The sequence below is a fragment of the Rhopilema esculentum genome, chromosome 8, assembly GCF_057945365.1.
Source record: "Rhopilema esculentum isolate cy_ngs chromosome 8, ASM5794536v1, whole genome shotgun sequence".
NCBI lineage: Eukaryota > Metazoa > Cnidaria > Scyphozoa > Rhizostomeae > Rhizostomatidae > Rhopilema > Rhopilema esculentum.
In genome coordinates this window covers 2,118,225-2,139,439 of record NC_142822.1, presented here as the reverse complement: position 1 = coordinate 2,139,439, position 21,215 = coordinate 2,118,225, and the positions used below count along the sequence as shown (strand labels likewise).

Below are 21,215 nucleotides of genomic sequence, written 5' to 3'. Positions count from 1 at the left end.
TTTTCTCATTAATCCAGTATCTGAACAATTCAAATATTGCAAAAATTCTTGATCGCAGCACAGTCACGAGAAGCTGTTTCAAACAGATGTGATGCCTGCCAAATGAAAAATGTACGAATACAAAGCTAAAGAGTACATATAAAAGCAAAGACCGAGATACAACATCTTGTTGGGAGGGGGTGGGGGCAGCCGTGATAAATAAGTGAAAAAACAGCCATATTTATAAAATAAAAGCAGTTTACTTATGCTTATAAGTTTTTGGGGGGCCAAGACCCCCCTGGCCCGGCCTCCCGGAATCTCGGTCCTTGCATGAAGGCAGTGGCGGAAATTATGAGGGTTTGGGGGGGGGGGGTTCGGGCCCCCCAATCAGCGATGTCGTCGGAAAATTCGGACTTTTGTCGGATAATTGACAACCTTTTAACGGGTCGAAATTACTCCAAGAAATTGTTCTGAAAAGGAATTTTAAGCTAATCTTAGGGGCGTAATTACCAAATTTTCTGCTCGCTTCGCTCGCAGCTGATCTGCCTTTTCCCTTTTTACCCGAGGAGCCTCTATAGCCTCTCTGTGCCTTGCAAAGATTAGCCGAAATTTCCATCGGATTCTTTCGAATAAAAGTTGTTTTCAAACGTATTTCCCACTGACGAAAACAAGATAAAATGCGTAAAATGAACGTACGACTTATCAAAAGTGTAATCGGTCGACCTCTTGCATCATCAATTGTCTTAGATGAGATATCGATCTTGATACCAAAAATCATTAATGGATTGTTCTTTTTGCTACTTAATTATGGTGTGGTCAGAAAAAATTTCTAAAGGGTCCCGTCAAAAATCACTTATTTTTATCAAATGTGCAGTTTCTTTAAAACGAGACATGATCCAAGATGTTATCTTGTCGGAAAATTGTAGGCCTGGGCCCCCCCAAATGAAACCCTGAATTTCCGCCACTGCATAAAGGAACCAAAGCAAGGAAGCTGTGGCATAATCATGAATTAATCCCTAAATTGATATTTAGAACTCCTCGATAAGATATAGGAATTTAGCAGGTCTAATGGCTGTCCCTTCTTAAGCGTGAAATGAATGAAAGCTCGTAACTTCCTCCTCCCAAAAGGCCGAATCCTTGTTTATTTTTTCAACTTAATGCACTGCCAATCTTATTTGGTCAGCCATCTTCCTTCGTTTCTCGTTTTAAGGAACAGCGAAGTACACCACCAGATGCAACTTGTTGAACGCTCGATTCTGTCAAAACAATATAAGCAATGCTTACCTTGGTTGCTGCTTCACTTTTGTAAACCTTAAAATATGTCTCCACTGGTTCTTGGACGACAGGTTATGAAATACCTGTTATTGGGTGGTTTTGGTTTGACAAAATCCTTCTGTTTTCTGTCGTATTATTGTACTCTGTTTGACATTTTTTAACATTGTGTGATTACTGACCATTCTGGTTCCTGGGCTAGTATTGACTATCTCCATTGTTTCTTTTGTTCTCTCAACTAACCGGGCTTCGTTCAAAAGCAAACGAAGAAAACATTGCTCTTAGGCCCCTGTATCTAGGACAGCGGCCGTTTGCAACGAACGAACACAAAGTTTGCAAGCAATTGGTCATTTACCATACTGTATGTTCTTACTTAAAAAGTCTCAATTGGCTGTTGCTTTTTGTTGTTGACACGAATAGTTTTCAGTCCCTCTTTAAGTGAGGACACGAATAATGAGTGTGTGGACACGAGACGCCGGGGGTGTGAAGTAGGGGTGGCCAACTCCCCGTAATTTTGAAGTGAAGTCTTTGTAAGGGTGGGAGGGGGCGATTGCTAGAGTTATGTAATGAAATACAAAGGGCCATGCCCCCTGTCGTGTCAACAACGGGGGGCCATGCCTCCCCCCACTTTTTGCAGAGCTAAAGAAAAACTTTAAGCAAAAGTGGAAATAAATGTAGTATATGATTCTGTAAGTAACTTTGCCTAGTATTCTCTTAAATGTGTCCTCAGCTTTACCTTGGTGGCTATGTCTTTACCATAGAAGACATAAAATTGAATATGGGAATAAGATCGAAGAAATCGGTCATTGTCTAAGTTTTACAACGAGTACAGCTTGAGTTAGCAAATAGATCGAGAAGCCTGGTCCAAAATAACTTGGTGCCAGCACAAATTGACGGAGTTTCGTTTTTTCCATTGCCTTAATTTGGCACACAAGGTCTATTTGTTAGCGAAAACTTTCTCAGAAACATTATAAGAAGAGAGAAATCAGCTGTTGAAAGAAAATAAAACAGCTGGAAAGAACTTTTTGAGGATATGAGAAATATAGTATGGATAGATTTGTTCTTAAAAAGTATTATCAAGAAAATTTCAGAGTTTGGTCGTTTGGATAGTCCATTCCTACTAAAGAAAGAGAAAAGATCGACGAAATTTTGAATTCTATTTAAACTCATTTTGACAAGCCCAGTTTGAAGGTTTTACAAACTTCTGTCAAAGCCTTTCCTAAGCCCTTTCAAGACTTTGATACTTTGGCCCCTCTACTTTCAAATACGTTTCGCCGGCCCTGTAATATATTGTCATGTAATATATTCATTGCACTGATCCCAAGTATAATATAAGTTTTCACTGGCAATAAAATATACGCATAATTTATAAAACACAAACCTATTAGTAAATTTCACCAAATGTAAATATAGTACTATGTATTATATTAAATAAAGTTAGGCTAGAAAATATATACAAGTATAGAGATAAAGAATTACATTATATTTATATTTATATTTATATTTATATTTATCGCTCGTCTCCGCTCTGCTCCGCTCCGATAGCAATCCGGTATAGTGTAACTCTAGCATCAGTCGTGATTCAGGATACGAGGAATACAGGCGTGTCTTTTATTAGCGTATATGTCACAAATTGGTGACAGGAATTGCGACCAACATTATTCCGGAACGATTCAGATTCAACTCTGGCGAATTTTTTTCGTGGCTTCGACATTTTGAGCGCTGTGCTCAAGCCAACTCGTGGAACGAGGAAACCCGTTTGTGCAAGTTTCCATCTTTTTTCCAAGGACCTGCCGCATCCCATCTCGAATCGATGGACATTTGAGATCATAACGACATTCCAAGAGTTGGTCGACGTTCTGAAGAGCTGTTTTGCCCCTTCAGTAAGCCGGAAACAATATTATCGAGAGGACCCCACCTTTTGGCGGCTGAAAGACGCCCTCCACCTAGCTGAACCAGATTCATCTGCAGATGCATTTGATGCCCTTTTGCGACGACAATTCTTCAAAGGACTACCAAATGTTGTCAAGCTGAAACTCTTGCTAGGGTATCATCCTACCCCAGGATTGGACGGAATGTTGACATTTTCGAAACGGTTTCGATCGCTTCAATTTTTGCCCTCTGGAAGTGCTTCAATGCTGCCACTGCCACCCCTGTGGTGCCTCCGCAGTTTCCTTTCGATGAGCCGCACATGTTGTTGACCCAAGTTGTTCGGTGAATCAACGAGGAGCAGTCAGACAGAGATTCGTTGTTTTGAGCCCCACGGAGTGGGCAACGTTAGACGGCACTGTCCATGCCGAATATATGCTGTAAAGGGACAGCGAAAATGCTCTCTGTGTTTCGGATGGGGACACAATGAAAGTGTCTATGCAAGTAACAAGGGCCGATTCACCAAGGAAGGTAAAGGGCCTAGGCCCTCTTCATTTCCTAGGCCATATGGATTATCAACAACTACATTCTCTAGGACCATTAGCATTATATTATCAGGTTTAACCTATCATATATGCCTTTGTTATTTTGATGACGTAATAATTTTTTCTGATACCATTGAACAACACTGTGAATGGCTAACATCTGTTTTGCAATGATTTCGCGATAAACTGCTTGTCAAGGCCTCTAAATGATCTTTTGATGCAGACCCGGTCATTTATTTAAGTCACTGTGTTGCATCTAAAATTAAGGCTGTGCAGGATTTACTCCCACCAACTGACCTGGACACGCTTAGATCATCCTTAGGTCTAGCAGGGTATTATAGGTGGTTCATCACTCAATTTGCAGCCATGCATGGCAGCTCCTTTGACTTTCAAGTAAAAGAAAGGTATCCTTTTCAAGTAAACAGAACAGCATCATACCACTTTTGAAACTCTAAGAGCAGTCTTTTGTTCCGCTTCCATCCTGGCCTACCGTCAGTTTGATCAACCTTTTATTTTGCAAACAGATGCATCAAATTAGATGATAACTGTAATGAAATGATTGTATCTGCCAGTCACACCCTGACCCCTAGAGAGCAAAAGTATTCCACCATGGAAAAAGAAACTCTGGCCATTGTGTTTGCCGCTCAACACTTTAGTGTTTATCTTGTAGGCCATGCATTCCAATGCCCTTAAATGGCTCTCAAATGGTTGCATTCTGTAGAACCTAAGGGTCATATAACCAGGTGGCTCAGGGAACTTTTGGTCATACCTGATAGTCTAATCCCTAATTTTCTCCAGAGTCTCCATTGTGGCCTATCTGGGGACATATGAACATTAGGTGTACTATATATAATGCAGTGTAAGAAATTATTTTTGGCTTAAAATGGTTTATTCTTTTGCCAATTTTGTTCAAAATTGTCCAGCATGTAGCCAAGGAAAACATGATTTTAAACAGACAAGACAGGCCTGGCTGTTTGAGGCGAGCCATAGCTCGCGCTCGCCTCCATGCTCTCCTCGCAACCTGAGGCGAGCTATGAATTGCTCTCCTAAACAGAACATGAAAGGAGAATCGCTCCCCTAAAATTTCCTATTCAGAGAATTATGAAAACGCACAAGGGTTAATTGGTTTATTTTTGTAACAGCGATTTCTCTCGTCATTACATTTTTTGCAATTAACTTTTTGCTTGTTGGGCTTTCTTGTTATGATAGGCATAAACTTCGATCTATTCGGATAAGAATAGTTAAGCGCAAGGTACGTTTGTAGCGATTAGAACCTTTCAATCTTAAGAAAACAGGAATATTTTTTGGAGGAAAGTCGAAGAAATTGGTAGGAATTGTAGATTGGGGATATAATAAGACAGCAGGTCCCTTCCAGCAATAGAAACAAAACTATCCCTCAAAGAGAACAAGGTACTCTGTCTTGCGGATCAAAAACGACAACCAAAACATGGAATTCCACTATCCAGCAGCATTTACTGAAAAACCCAGATTGCATGAAAAACTATAACGGCGACATGTTTGGCATTAATGGCAAAGCCTGATCATCGTTCCATCTAGCTGTTTGTGAATCTATCTACTATATAAACATGACCGACCGCTTCTGTGTAGACATAAGTGAGTTCGTTTTCACCTTAGGACTCCGTTGGTAACATTTTCAATACGAAAGCGGCACTGATTGGACAACCTCAACAGTCATGTGTGCGCGTTTTCTGATTGGCCTATTTCGATCCAAAACTGGGTATTTTAGCGTAGAGTTTATATTCAAGTAAAGGGGGTGCCTAAGTCACGGTTAAAGCAAATAAAAATTGAAAGAAGTAAAACATCACACTCCTGACTGAGGCTATTACATTAAGGCAACCGACAGATACTTAAGGGGCCTATTAAGTCATCTGTCGATTGTCTTTGAAGTACATTCTTTGTGTTACTGATTTAGCTCGCCTCGGCAAATGAGGGGAGCGATTCACAGCTCACCTATAAAAATACAAACGGCCAGGCCTGCAAGATCTTCTTTGAAATCATTCCAAGTCAGCAAGCCATTTGTTTTTTGGGCAATAGGTTATATGAGGCCTATCTCTGAAACTGTAAGGAGAAACAAACATATACTTGTCATGATAGACCATTTTGCCAAATGGTGTGATCATGGTAGACAGGAAAATTGTTGTGACAAACTAAGCAAGTGCCTGATCCAAATCAAACTTCAGAAAAGGTTATATATTGTTAATTGGTTGATTTTCCGAGATGGTTAAAAAAAATTTCTCTAGCAAATTATGTGAGATGATGTCAATAGTCAGTCACCTTGAAATGCTTAAATAAATGTGCATAGCTTTGAAATACTCTGCCTATGACAAAAAAATAGTCAGTATTTATCTAGCTCATGAAGGTCTTTCATTTGATATATAAATTTTTTAATTTTGGCAATGTCAGCAATTTTTTTATGATGTCATCATTTGTTTTCATTGGCTTTCTCGATATACAGAGTGCATAGAGACTAAAAGTGATGGCCGTCCAGCATTTTGAATTCAATTTACACTTTGCTAACTTTGCATTTTGTTGCATCATTTACATTTTCTTCTTTCCCCACACATAATCAATTATACGCAAAGGATTTACCTATCAAATAACAAAAAGCTACAAAGCAATGCTGTCTTTAAACTATAGTTTGTATTGTAAATGCAAAAGGATATTTGTCTTTAAGGTATCCAGTCAATATCATCCATGTCAGAATCGGTGTTGCTGCTTGAAATATCAAAGAATATATAATCCATTTCACTCATGCTGTCTGTTGCTTCCACAGCATTGTCAAGTAGCGATCATGATCCTCCGGAGCCATCGGATCATTGTCCTTAGGAGTCAATAGTTCTCAACAATGGTATTTTTGCCTGGCTCTTTTCTTTTCTCTTTGTCAGCGAAGGCGGCAACTGTCTACCTAAATAAGAAACATTTAGCTTACAAAAATTGAATGTTGTTGGAAATAACTGACAAAATTGTTTCATTTAAAGAACAAATTCTGTATAGATACCTGTTAATCAAGTTGGAATGGCCCCATTTTGTTTTAAGTTGGAACAGTTTTAAGTGCATATCTTAACCAGTAGTACACTTGGTAATAAATGCTCAGTATAGCTTGCTTGGCCGAATCGGGACCTGGTGGTAAAGCCTGAGAGGACTTCATGCTCATTGCTTGGTATAGCCGTATTCTGGTTTGCACCAATGCCTCTTCATCTTTTCCGCTGCATAGCACTCTCTGGATAAATTTTATAACTTCGTCATGAGCTGCTTCTGTTATACTTGGAGTTTTTCCAATTGAGTCCAGTAATGCAATTTTTGAGTTACCTTTCATCATTATTTTTATAACTTTGACCTTGCCGGCTCCAAAAAAGAAGGATATACTATCGCAGCCCATTCTAGCATGGAACTGCGAAAGCCTAAGGGACAATTCCACGACCAAGTAGTTGCGACCTTTCCAAATATTGACATATTTCTGATGATCTATCAATCATTGGTTCGCTGGCTTGATGATGCTGAAGGCATACACAAGCAAACGGAAAACATCGGTGTCCCTGGAACAACAACAACATAAGTGTCTTCAAGGCAAGCTTGCAACACCATACGCGTATCAGCCTCCTCGTGGTTGCAATTGAAAAGCTCTAAAACATCATCTCTAGAGATTTTCCATGTTTTTTCGTCATGAGTGAAAATCATGTTACCTTCCACTTCTTTTCTTCCATTTTCATGTCGAAGAAATGACCCTGTAATATTTATCAGATCGTTTTTTTCTATGCTGTTGAAAAAAGACTGCCAATCTTTTCCTTGTACCATCTTCTGATCCCAACTTCTGATGTGAATTCTTTTGTTAGGTTCTCCTCTGTTATACCTTGTACCACTCTTGACGCTTTCAGCCTTATAGGTATAATATTTTTATTTCGATCGACACTGGATTAGGATCGTAAAGTGGAATTACAAATTTTAGAAGAGACAATGTCCATTCATTGTATGTTTCTTTTGCCTTCAATGTGGCCATTCCGTAGATTATCCATTTGCAATTTGTTGGACTAGCACTCAGTGTTGTCTGCGATTCATCTATTAAGTAATTTCTGAGATGCTGCTTCTAAGCTAACGGGTTTGCTTAAAAGTGATCCGAGTGCTTGTCGATCCTGTTTCAAGACAGTTACCATACTTGGCAATTCGCTTTTTTAGACCGGTATCGAACATGACTTCTTTAATTGGATCGTTAAAATTCACTGTACCTTTCACTAACCTTTCTGTTACAAACTCTTTGTATTTCTTGTTTCCTATCTTCGGTGAGTTGAGCAGTTCCTCGATGGCTTTGCTATCTATCTCTTCCCCTGTTATGATGTTTCGTGCTGGTCCAGGAGCGAAAAGGTTCATATTGTAGGAATATAATTTTTCTTTTAAGTCGTGGACATGACTCACGAAAAAGCGCTTTGCTCCAGGTGTGATCTCTTTGTGGGTTGTAGATGTTGACATTTAATTCTTTCTCTCAACTTGTTTTAGACTTGCGCATGAAGATGTTAAGTTAATACCCCTCGTATTGAGTGCTGTTACATTGGCATTGTAGCAAGATCAGTATGGACAAGCAATTCGTTTTATTTCCCCGTTAAAACCTTCGGTAATTAGACCCCCGCGTGTATTTGAAAACTTTGCTCTATATAAACTGTCCTCAAAACCTTTTTTCTTTAGGTCGTCAATAGCTGTGCTAAAGACGTGCTCGCACATGTTTTGGGGGAAATTAGTAAATTATAAGTATGTATACATTTAGTTGTTTGCGTGTTAAGGAACCCAATTAGATACTTAGAGAAACAGTAAAAATAAGAGCCTCGTGGAAACAGACAATTAGGAACCATAAATACAAACAGCATCCATCTGAAACATGCTCGAACAAAGAAAAAAAATGAAAAAGAATTAAAAAAGATTTAAAAAAATTTAAAAAATGAAAAAAAAATTAGAAAAAAGATGAAAAAAATAAAAGAAAATTAAAAAATAAAAATAAAAAATGAAAAAAAAATGAAAAAATTAAAAAGATAAAAATTGTTAAAAATTAAAAAAAGAAAAAAAATTAAAAAATTAAAAACACAAAAAAAATAAAAAAAGGATGTTTGCACGAATTCTATAACCCAATTAGATACTTAGAGAAACAGTAAAAATAAGAGCCTCGTGGAAACAGACAATTAGGAACCATAAATACAAACAGCATCCATCTGAAACGTGCTCGAACAAAGAAAAAAAATGAAAAAGAATGAAAAAAGATTTAAAAAAATTTAAAAAATGAAAAAAAATTAGAAAAAAGATGAAAAAAATAAAAGAAAATTAAAAAAAGAAAAACAAAAATGAAAAAAAATGAAAAAGTTAAAAAGATAAAAATTGTTAAAAATTAAAAAAAGAAAAAAAATTAAAAAATTAAAAACACAAAAAAATTAAAAAAAGGATGAAAAAAATAAAAGAAAATTAAAAAAAGAAAAAAAATTAAAAAATTAAAAACACAAAAAAATTAAAAAAAGGATGAAAAAAATAATGGATGTAATTGCACGAAATGCAGTTCCCAAGCTTATTCATCATTACTGCAAGATCCTCACTACCCGTTATTCTATGAAGAGTTTTTCCCGACACAATTTGCTTTGCTGATTTATTTTGAGGGACAACCAAAGCCTTCCAGTCAGATGCTAAAGACTTTAGTTGCTATTGGCTGGAGCGCATTTTCGCATAGCTGTATTCATTTATGGTAATGTTTCATCAACAGTAGCGTAGATGACATTAAAGATCTCCAGTGGTCCTCTATCAAGTCTATCGATCAGCTCTTCGGGCGTACAAGGCCATTCATTCACTTCTGTATTCCTTTTTTCAATTTTTCTTTTCATCATTCGTTTAAAGGCATTGAATCATGATAAAATGGATTGGGTATACCCAAAGTGCCAAAATCCGCTGAGTCATGATTTTCATGACTGCGATGCTATTGGTTGACCTTAAACTGGTCACATGAACTCACCTCGTACTGATTAACAAAACAGTTTGCATCAATAGCAAGTTGTCAACAACGGATGCCAATATCACATGAAACAGCAGCGATCACGCCGAAGCCAAATGACCCCCTATAGAGAAGGCCTATTTACCATGACTCAATGCCTTTAAAGGCTAGAATAAGGTCGTTATCGCGAATACCATGACCCTTGAGTGTGGCAACAGTGTAATCACACGGATCCATGTCGCTAGAATGAACTATAACCTATCTTCCTACCGGATAGAAACCGGGTTCTTCTCGGAATTCTTTTGCAAGCCTCTTTTTAAGTGTATTTGTATGGGGCAATACGTTTTCATATCAATTCTCTTCGCTTATGTTTTCTAGATCTTCCAGAAGATCAATCAAGAGATATCCATTCTCTTCTCTATTCATCTTCATCTTTTTTTTACAAAAAAAATCGTTTAAGATTTTTGAAGCATTTTCTTGACCAATCGGTTCCTTTTCATTGGGGCGTTTTTTGGTTAACAGCAAATTTGAGGTAGCATTAGTTATGGTAATAAACATCAGCAGCAAAATATCGTGACATTCTCCGCTTACTATCATTTGCAATCTGTTTGCAGCTGCAAAGTATTTGCCATCTCTGTCTCTCAAGTACTCGTCTTTGCGCTTCTATAGTCTCTGTGCTGCTTTGTCCTCCGTGCACCTCCCAAAACCACCTTTTCTATACGAGTTTTGGTCGCAAACGCGTTTGTTAAAGCATACGAAACACAGCTTCTTTTCCGTCAAGTATTTACTAACTGATCTTCTTGAAACACCTTGTTCATCGGCAAATATATCCTCACCTGGATTGTATTCAGTGCCGTCATCTTCATTCCGCAATCTATATTTTAATGTTGCCTATTCAATTCTTTTTCCGAATGAAGTTTTGCAGCTAACATGGGCTTTTCCGAAAGCGTTTTCTGTATCTTTAATGTTATAGAAAACCTTAGTAAAAGGGTACAGCTTTTAGTCGTTAGGTAAGTTCAATGCAGGCCATCTTTGAATATAGTGGACTTACTTTTATTTGTTAGCGAACATTGACAAAGTTAAGACTTTTCGTCGTCGTCTTTCCGTAATGAAAGAAATGATTTTGAAAGTGCCATGACATGTTTTAAATCGTATACAGGAAAACCGATAGATCTGTTTGCGAATGCTGATCGAAATGAAATAGGCAAGTCAAGTTTCAGTCACAACGAAAACAGCAAAATCAGTTTTCAACACAGCCTGCATCCGGTCTTTTCAATCACCACCACATTGCAATTTTCTTAACACTGTCACTGTGCACTCTGACTCTGTAAATGCACTCTGTAAATCGAAGAAGCCAATGGAAAAAATGATGAAGTCATCAAAAATTGCTTTAATCGGCAAAATTAAATTTTATCAAATGAAAGAGCTTCACGGGCTGGATAAATATCGACTACTTTTATTGTCTTCTTCTCCTGCAGCTTCACCCATCTTTTTATGGGGTCACTGTTCCTGGAGAGTCTCTTCCATTTTTCTCTATCTCCTACTTGGTGCACATTGAGGTTCTTTTCCCGCATATCTTCTTTAAGTCTGTCTTTCCATCCAAATTTAGGTCTTCCTCTTCTTCTGTGTCCTGGAATTTCCATTGCCACCACTCTTCTTCCAACAAAGTCCTCCTCTCTTCTCATCACATTACCATACCAATTCAGTCTTCTCTCTTCGAGCTTATTTCAGCTACCTTCACTGTTTTTCGCATCATCTCATTTCTGATTTTGTCTCTTCTCGTGCCTCCATACATCCAGCGTAACATCCTCATATCTGCAACATTCATCTTCATCTCCTGTGCCTTCTTCACTGCCCAGGCTTCACTGCCCATCGTCATACTTTTATTGTCATGGGCAGAATGTTTCCGTCATAGAATTTTTTGGGCCCATCTCAGAAAATCATCCAATTACCAACATACAGCCATATTCTGAAGTCAGTTTTGGTATTAGGCACTTGCTTAGTTTGTCACAACAATTTCCCTATCATGGGGGTTAAGAAGTCACGTACAACAGCCTATTTGCAGCAGGGTGACGGTTTGGGTGAAAGGCGAAATCGCACCCTGCTCCTTACGAGTTGGTTTTTGGGCATCCAGGACGTATGTCCATCGAAGTTTAGTTAAGTATGCCTCTGCAGAATCCATCCATTCAATCTGATTATAGTCAGTCCTTACGCAAGGCTATTTAGAATGCCGATCAGATAGCTCAGATCTAGACAAAGTATACATTATAACAACAGGACTCTCAAAAAGTGGCAAACCTTTGATATAGGACAAACGGTTTCGTTATGGCGCCCCAAAAGCTGGAAGTTTGGTAGGAAATAATGAGTTTGGCCATATCAAATCTGCTCTCGACATGGGGTTAAGTATAACATCAGGTCAAGCGATGGCAAATTTCTTGCAGTCCACCACAATCAACTCAAGGCTTGCCCTTCGCCCCTGGACCAGGGTCTACCATTCCATCCAGTCCCTGAAACCCGAGGGATAATTCCTAAGGAGGGTTTTCCGGTGGTCTAGCATGAAGAGATGCAAGGTGTTGTTCAAAGGGGGTACTGCCAGACCACCTCACCTTCTTCAGGTCATTAACCCAAAAAAGTTTTGGAGAGGTTCCTGCACATTAACACCGATCAACCTTTGCTACAGTCAACATTGTAAGGGAGGGGAGGTGCAGTGTATCTAGCCTGTAATCAATCTATATGTCATCATCTCTGTATCATGCTTGTAATGTATTGCTGTCACTATTCTGTGTACCCTGTTGTTGTTTAGCTTGTTGATTGATTTGTGTATGATAAGTAAATATAACTAAGAATGTAAGTCAGTCGTGATGCAGGATATGAAGAATACAGACGTACAAACCAGTGTCTTTTATTAGCGTATATGCTACATTTTGTTCTTTCAACTGACAGGACTCCGTTCAAAAGCAAACGAAGAAAACAATGCTCTTAGGTTCTTGTATCCAGGACAGCGGCTGCGTGCAGACACTGCGTTCGATAGATGAAGGTGGAAGGCAAAAAATCGTTCCTTTGCATTCAAATTTGGAGAAGTTCCCGCCCCTTTTATCATTACGCACGCTATACTGCTAATGAAACATCAGGTATCTAACTTAGTTTTCTTCTCTACACGCCAACACTCCAAACCGTTTATTCACCTTATTCATCATCAGGTAGTTTATCAATCATTCCAAATCATTCACGGTAAAGGAACTGAAATGCGCGCGTGGGAGGGCTGGAGATGAGGTAGAGATGTGTGACGCAAAAGACCCGACCATATCAACTTGCACAGTCATTCACTGGGATTGGACTGATAATGATAAAGTAGCTTGGTAATGACAGGACGAGTTTTTCTATTTCACTTGAGCGAAAAACATTCCGTTTTTTATAACAAATGCACTTATGAATATGGAGAGAATTCTTCCAATTCATGAGCAGAAATAAAGGCAACGTACGAACCATGTCAGTGATGTGCTTTGCTTGGATCATTTTGAGCTTGGTTTAAAAACTTTTCACATTTTTTTTTACCGTTGACAATAAGTCCAAATAATCTAGGTTAAAATATATGAACTGTGCGATTTGGTCCAGAATTTTTGTTGAATGAATGCTCGACGGATATTGACAGAGCATAAGGAGTTTATTCCTTGGACTTTTGAAATAAATTTCCCAGTTGAGAAATTTACGATAAGGCATCCGAAATTTACGATAAGGCATTTTGGTTTCTTGAATGGCGGCAATTTCGTATTCGACTTCGCGCTAGACTTTCCCAAAGTCTATTTTTTGTTAACTCCGTAATGCATTTGTATTTCGCGATGGCATATCTTAACTGCGGAGGAGATGCAATGATATGCTCAAAAGCTCCATGGTAAATGTCAGCAACAGACAAAAGAGAAAAACTGACAATAAATTATGAATAGATTTCATGTGAAAGCCACATCTTTATAATACAAGTGATTTCTCTTACAAAGGTAAGAAAAATAGAAAATTGCGACGCCTTAAAACAGGTCAGTGCTAAAATTGAGAAGTTGCCTGTGTGGAAGAAATCATCTCAGTTTCAGTATGAGGTAACTGCTGTTGCTAGTAAGCTCTTATTCCAACGAGCTCAAACCAAAGTCGATCAGAGCAAAATCCAATCCATTAATTACGTATCATTAACATTTTGGTTTGCTACAACAACTTCAAAATCTATTCGTTACGTCATACTGAAATCAAAGACGATATTCGCTCCCACTCGAGCCATTAAAACGATCTCTTGATAAAAATGTTGGATCAAATACAAATTACGGGTGATGATATAATTAATACTTTCATAGAAACTGCAATCCCGGTTTTATCAGGTGAATTGTAAAAATACTAAACGCATCAAAGAGGAATCGATTTAAAACAATCATTTAACTGCTCAAACAAAGCAAATCTTAGGTATAACCTACTTTCAGACGTCATAACATCTTTTAACAATTGCCATTAACAAACATTGAAATCAGAGTCTGGAAAGTTGCTGAAATTCGTTTACCGCACCCATATCACGCCCTGATCTCACTGTTTTGATTGTGAAGTTGTTAAAAGTGTTCACTCGTAGGCCAGGGGAGGCTGGATGAACTCTCTTTAACACTATGATCAAAACTATCTTTTATAGTACCCAGAAAAACGAACTGAATATTTGGTTCTGAAATAATGTTGTCAAATGGCAATGCTTTTCATTCAGAGCAACAAATTCATGTAGGTGTAAGCAAATTCTTGTTAAAGTCAAGTACAATTGCTAGTTCCCGTTTTCGACCATCGACCGGTGGTTGAGTCATCCCACTCCATAAACTTAACGAGCATGCGCAATGACCTGAACTCACTACCACGCAAGATAAAAAATTTTCAGAGTCGAATTTTTGGAGACAGAAGACCGGTGAGCAAATCAAATAAATGACTTGCTAGGACATTTATTCATTGATTATATTTTGGGACAAGAAAGGGTCTTACAACAGAGCCTAATCTCGCCCATTCCTCAAAATAAATTTGCTGCTCTTAAGTTTACGTCAAAACTCTGTTCAACAGAATTCTAAAACCTTAACAAGTAGCAAAATAAAATTGCTGCACTTCTCAATCAAACGAGAAAGTAGTACGATGGTCGATAGCCACAATTATTTTGGCCGAATCAATCCAAAAGTGCTGCAGATATCTGAAAGACAATTACACTTAAGTATCATACCTTAAATTTTTGAATAAATTTCATAAATTTTGGTATTTGCCAATGTTGGTTTAACAAGCCTAAATTGAACCGTGATTAAAGAATTCTTTTGTGATCCTTTGTAAGTGTAAAAGTGCAATTAGGCTAACTATTTCTGCAGCACTTTCGGCTAATTTCCCAGCCTAGCTGTAATTATTGAAGGCTAAATTAACAAGCCTACCTAATACAATAATTATCTTCAATTCATTCATACAAAATATTCAAAATTTTACAATCCACAAAATTCATTATTAATAAATTCCTTCAAATATCTTTATCACGCGCGAGCACCATACGATCATCTTTGATTGAAACGATTCATGCATTTTCTAGCTGCTTGCCAAATATTTAATAAAAACAGACCCATGGGTCGCCCAAACAACAATTCATGGCACCCGTGGAAACATTACAAAGCAATTTAGTAAAACATTAACATGGTTGCATTTAGTCTAGAAAGTAGCATTGCCAAAATATTCTAGATTTGCATGCAACGTTGCTGATTTTGCAACCAGCCCGAAATCGCCAAACAGTAGAGAATGCATGATTAAAATATCAAAAATAAAAAAAATATCCTTTCTCTTTACGCCAACATAAATAGCAAATCTTTCTTAATAAAGCCCAAATCAACGACGACTACGCTTTTGACATTTCGTGGAACAAACTGAGTTTGGCGTAATTCTTTTCACAACAATGAATATAAAAGAAGAACAAAGCAGAAGCCCCAGTGCCTCATGTTAATCACACCAAAATGAGACAAATATTTGTGCACGGTCGACACAATCACGCAGTCACAAAACTTTTCAACTGAGTTGTATTCACGATTTTAAGAATTCTGTTATCATTTTCAGGACAGATTTTAGCTATAATAATTTCATAAAGTGGGGTTGATTTTACGAGACATTTATGCGGTGTTTGATGAGGGTCTGAGGCTTGCCTTGTGGGTATGCATTGAACTTTAGGTGGTGATATGTGGTAGCCTAACGATAATAAAACTAAAAACAAAACACAGCTCTATTGAAACAGGTTTCACCTGCTTGAGGCTTCATATATCTTCTTTGAAAACATACCACATCTGCAAAGACAATTTTAACATATAAATTCTTTCGTACTGTCGTAAAATTAAGCCAGACCTCGTTATCCTATCGCTTTGATATTTTTCCAAAGTTTCGTTCATTTACCTTCAATATTGCTAAGAACCTATTTCCATTTCAAAGACTGTATTACATCCTGATAATATCACAAAACCATTTTGTTGACCAGGGACAAGCCATTTAATTTGCCAATGGGCAATAAACTAGACTAAGTTGTAGTCGCAGACTAAAGCTAAAAGGCTGGCCGAAGTTATGCTCGATAGTACAAATAATAATTCTGAAAAAGATTTGAATTACGCAAACGGACGGACACAGACAAGCTTTCACCGAACGTCCTTAGAGTTTAAAAATAGCTTACGTTTTAAAATTAAAGCAATGCGTTGTACGGATTGTGCGATTTACGTCACTAAATCCCCCGCTTCATACAAGAGGCCAGTCAGGGACAGGGAAGTAGCTGGATGTTGCCCGCGGAAAGGGGACATTCAATGCCCCTCATTTAATTAATTATACTTGTATCAATCTCGCTAGTATTTTATTTTTTAAACTTTTTTAAACTTTTCTGCATCTCACCTTTATCGAAATAATAACTACATGTATTGATAACACGTCTTTGAAATCCATGTATACATACACAGTATTGTTAAAACACCTAGGCAAGGTACGTTAAAAAGACATGGCAGAAAAAACGCTGCTAGGATATTAGTAGAGCGAAGCGATCTTCTTTTCATAATTCTTATGAAGCGAGACAATACATAAAAGCAACTGACCTTTATCAGTGATTAGTCGCCTTCACTTTCTGACTCTGGCACGGTTTGGTTCCTTGCTTGTTGGGGGCTTGATGCATTAGATGCAGGAGAGTGTCTGTTGTTAGGGAAAAGGTCCTTGTTATACTTATGGGCTTGTTATCAACATGAGATTGTTATACACAGTCTTTCTTGAGCAACAGATTAAAAAGACAGGAATGATTTGCCCAGCTTTAAGTAGCATCAAACACACTGATTATGATTCAAACCACCAACATGGCCTAAGTGCATCGGCCTAAGCATGGCCTAAGTGCATCGGCCTAAGCATGGCCTAAGTGAATCGGCCTAAGCGCAGTTTTCTGTGTTTGTTTGATGACTGATCTGCAGAAACACCGAATCGTTTTGTGTTCTTCAACAGGAGATACTTAAATACTTAAAAATAAACGCAGACACGGAAAGGGAGGAAAAGAAAGCCCATAGTTGATCGGGTAAAAAAGGTATCTGAAGAATATGACAAAAAAATTATTTGCAAGTCCATTCATATGTTTCTTGGTCCTTCAAAATTTTTGACGTATCTTCTTTTTAAAAACAGACTTGGGCCTAGAAAATTATTGTTAGAAAAAAGCTGTCTGAACCACTTGTAAAACAAAAAACTTACGACTGGCCTTCTAAGCTTTGTGACTCAGCGTTTGGTTCCAGTAGTGCTTGAACTTTCAATAAAATCTCGAACACTTGCAGGTTTGGAGTCTAAAAAGTGAAATTTATATCAAATGATGAAAATAGACAATGAAAGCATCGAGCTTGGAATACGGGAGCTAAATGGGTTTTATAACTGGAGTCATTAGACAGTACCACGTGCCAAAAGACCATACGATTACATTACATTTCGAAACTATACTATGCATTGTATAGTTGACTATGCAAAGCTTCTGGTTCCCAAAGATAGTATACCATGTATAGTAAACTGGTGATTGAACTCACTGGTATAGTTGCTCTCAAGAAGGTATCTATTACACAGAAGACTATGTGGTAACATATCTACGTGGTTATACGAGTTAGTTGGTTATCCAGATAAATGTATAAGCCCGCTGAATTGTTGAATCACGTACCGTCAAAGTGTAGGTCTCCACACTGCTGCCACCTCTTTTTCGCTTTGAACTAACTTGAACACTTTGTGAACCTTGCAAAAATGAAAACAAAAGTCAGAAATTTTCTACAATGCACGAAAAAGAAAAAAGCATCAAAACAGCTCGTTGGCGTCTCAAATGCCTTTCCTCAAATGGAACTCCATATTGCCATTTGTTAACAAAACATAACGATCATTGAAGACTCTCTCTCTATATTCGTAAGGGGATCTTGCAATATGGTTTCTAAAAGGTACACACCGTTATCTAGAGAATAAATTTTTCACCCAAGTCCATTAAGATTAATTGTTGAAAACATGTAGGCAGACATCTTATTACTGAAATTTGGTATTAAAAATGGCACCCTTTTTGTGGCTCATTTCAGGCAGAAAATCCCCTCCGGTTTTAGCATTGAAAAAAGTGGTCAGTTTCAAGCTTCTGTTGACCATCGCTGAAATAACCCAATATTTGTAAGCTCGCCTTCCAACAATAAAAGTCTTAGCATTAGAAAGACTCACAAATAACTCAACTTATAAATATAATCTTTAATTTAAGCTGGTATATATGTTAAGCTGAAACAAAATGTCAGAAAAACACAAAAATCGCTATTATGAGCAATCAGACATAACGTATGCTAATTGTGTAACAGATTTTACAGTTTTTTTACTCTGCATCTCTTGATATCTGAATTATCTAAAGACACTGTTGACAAACGTCGGACTAAAACTGCAGTAGTTTTCTGGAAATTAAAATGACATATTTTGTTGAAAAAAAATGGCTGGTCCACAAAAAACTCTACTCACTGCGTCTTTTTCTTTGCCCGCCAGACTGGTTCTGTTCCTCATTTTGCCTGTCTCTCCCTGGGCAAGCACAAACCCTGACTTCTATAACCTGACGACCCAAAACTCGATTCCTTCAAAGGGAAAATATTGTATAAACCAACATGCAATGAGGGTATGCTGAAGAGGATTTTCTGTCTGTCAAAACGTTCTTAAAATTGAGTGACACAGGGCATTCATTCCGCAAGAAAGCTATCGATAGGAGCCATCACTTTGTAGAACTGAACGAAAAAAAGATCCGTTTCATGGCAAAGAAGCTTTGGTATATTCTTCTTCAACTACTTACAAATTAAATCCTCTTTATAATAAATTACAAAGCTGTGCAAATAAGCAACTTAAAGACGTATTGTTCTGAAGAAAGTTGACATTACTTACTGGTGCTCCAATGTGAATATGACGTCAATTCTTCGTTTCGCGTGTGCACTGTTTCCACACGAATTGAAGCACTGGAAGCTCAAAAGCTCAGTTTGAAATTCAGCACCAACTGACGGGGCAAAATATGCAAAACCTTAGCTACTGAGTTGAGCAAATCAGTAAAAATAGATTTGAGAAAATTCAGCAAATCATATCATATTAAAAACGTTCAGCTATTTCCGTGAGAACTGCAACTTCAAAGACTAATTGTTTAATTGTCGATCATTGATAGCATCTAAAATTTTTTGATAAGCAATGAACAAATAGATAAATAAATAAACAAAAACAAATCAATGGACAAATACGTAAATAAACAACATTTAAGATAGCATTTTAATAACTTGCTTACCAATTCTGGATCCAATAGAGTCAATGTATAAGATATTTTGAAAGAAGAAAGCACGCTAACAGCAGCATTTTAAAACTTTAGAAGCAACTCAAGTAGAATCCAGTTAAAATGTTAGACTTGGCATAAAGAGGTCTGATTGGCTATCTTGCAAATTAGGCTAACATGATTCAGCCTTTTTAGCTTTACTCAAAGTAGTAAAGGCTTGTCTTTTACCTTGTGGCCCTGTGAAAGGGAACGTCACGCACAATCTCCCGCTGTCTAGAGCTTCATAGCTGGCCATAGGGTTGTCACTTCTGACAAAATGGTACCGAGAGGTCGCTGAAAAATGAATGCTTTTCAATTAGAAAACCACAAGGCAGAATAAGACTCCGAATCACAAGGCAGAATAAGACAGCTGAGAAGAGAGGAGCAAGGCTGCAGACCTCAAGTGACATTTGAAGGCAATTAGGCAAACCAACGGAGATGAACATTTGAGGCCGTTCAAAACAGAAAGCAATACTTTGTTTTAAGCATTTATACATTGTGCAGGTTGCTGCAGAAATCACATCTTTGATTACCTAAGTAACTAGAATTTATAATCCCTAGGCATAGCAAAGACATAGGAAATGAAAACTGATTCGTTGCGATGAATTTTAGTGTTAGAAATGGGACGTGAATCATGTTACAGGAAATCACTTTAACAAACCAGACAACTGTTTTGAACCAAGAATAGCTGGGGTAAATTGATAATGAAGCAGACAGGGCAAGCAGACGTTTATAAACGATGACATTAGTGCCAAACTCTAAGAGAGCTATTCCATTTTATTTATCAGTAATAATTCCTGTAATAAAGAAGTAAAAAATGTATACCATGCTGGACATGTTGAATTATGAATGAATTGGCGGCTTGAAAGACTTCTAAGAACATGATACAAACAAAATCATTCATAACTGCTTCTGTGACAATTTATAATCTAGAACCTTGGAGGAAATTATTCGCGCAATGAAGACACAAGCTCGAAGGTAATGGAAAATTAAAAGGATAAAGATGCAAAAATAAAATAATTCGGCAGAGATAAGATAATCAATCTCACCATCTGAGTTTCCAGACTCCTCTTCGCTGATAGCATGGTTTGAACATCGCTTAACTGACTCACTGAGAACATGCGTTCCTTTGTAGACAGGGAGAACTTTTATGTAGCTCCCCTCGGGAGGCGTCTTCTCTGATTTGAACTTAAAGGGGCAATGGGCTCCCCTCTGCACATACAGCTTTCTCAAGTGGTGTGAGTAGGTGTAGTCGATTGATTTGGTTGCTCCTGGGGTTGGGGGACCGAAGCTCAATTCAAAGCCATAGTTGCCAGAAAATCGAGCAGTCTCGGGCAACGCTTGTAATGATGGTGAAGTGCTGGTTGCATGGGGCTGTATAGGAATTTTTTTGAAAATTAAAAGCAAGAAGAACTCAGTCAAATTTATAATAAATCAGACAAACAAAAGAGAGAAAGCCAGGCAAAGCAAGGAAAAGTTCGCAATGATAGAGCCAAGAACTTAATTCACTTCTAACCTTTCGTAATCAATCTGGATTGATTGCAAATCCAGTTTGTACTGACACAAACTGAAATTGATAAAAACGCAAAATGGCAGAAGTTTTATGTGTTTCGCACAGAGTAAAGAAAAACTTCCGATATTTCATGGCAACTGGGAAAGACTTTGACTCAAATAGTTTAAAAATAATGTAACTGATCAATATGACGGAAGTTGCGATATAGACCCCTATGGTGCTTTAAAG

At 37.7% G+C, this 21,215-nt stretch overlaps 2 protein-coding genes across 8 annotated transcripts in view; both read right to left on the bottom strand.

Annotated features, from left to right (window-relative positions):
• The window catches only part of LOC135694397 (steroid 17-alpha-hydroxylase/17,20 lyase), a 48,956-nt gene extending 47,479 nt beyond the window's left edge, over positions 1-1,477 (bottom strand). Inside the window, exon 1 of the mRNA XM_089109692.1 lies at positions 1,264-1,477. The gene's annotated coding sequence lies outside the window, so the exon portion shown is untranslated. The remainder of the gene's footprint in view (positions 1-1,263) is intronic.
• A 12,098-nt stretch (positions 1,478-13,575) lies between these two features.
• LOC135695072 (cellular tumor antigen p53) overlaps positions 13,576-21,215 on the bottom strand; it is a 44,621-nt gene continuing 36,981 nt past the window's right edge. For 6 of the 7 annotated variants that reach the window (XM_065214025.2, XM_065214026.2, XM_065214024.2 and 3 more), the window contains 8 exons: positions 20,524-20,848; positions 19,664-19,768; positions 19,063-19,171; positions 18,652-18,761; positions 17,834-17,904; positions 17,383-17,471; positions 16,749-16,842; positions 13,576-15,962 (listed from right to left, as the gene is read on the bottom strand). In XM_065214025.2, coding sequence (XP_065070097.1) covers positions 16,761-16,842; positions 17,383-17,471; positions 17,834-17,904; positions 18,652-18,761; positions 19,063-19,171; positions 19,664-19,768; positions 20,524-20,848 — 891 coding nt within the window. In that variant the 3' untranslated portion in view covers positions 13,576-15,962; positions 16,749-16,760. The remainder of the gene's footprint in view (positions 15,963-16,748; positions 16,843-17,382; positions 17,472-17,833; positions 17,905-18,651; positions 18,762-19,062; positions 19,172-19,663; positions 19,769-20,523; positions 20,849-21,215) is intronic. The other variant, XM_065214023.2, reaches the window with a different exon arrangement.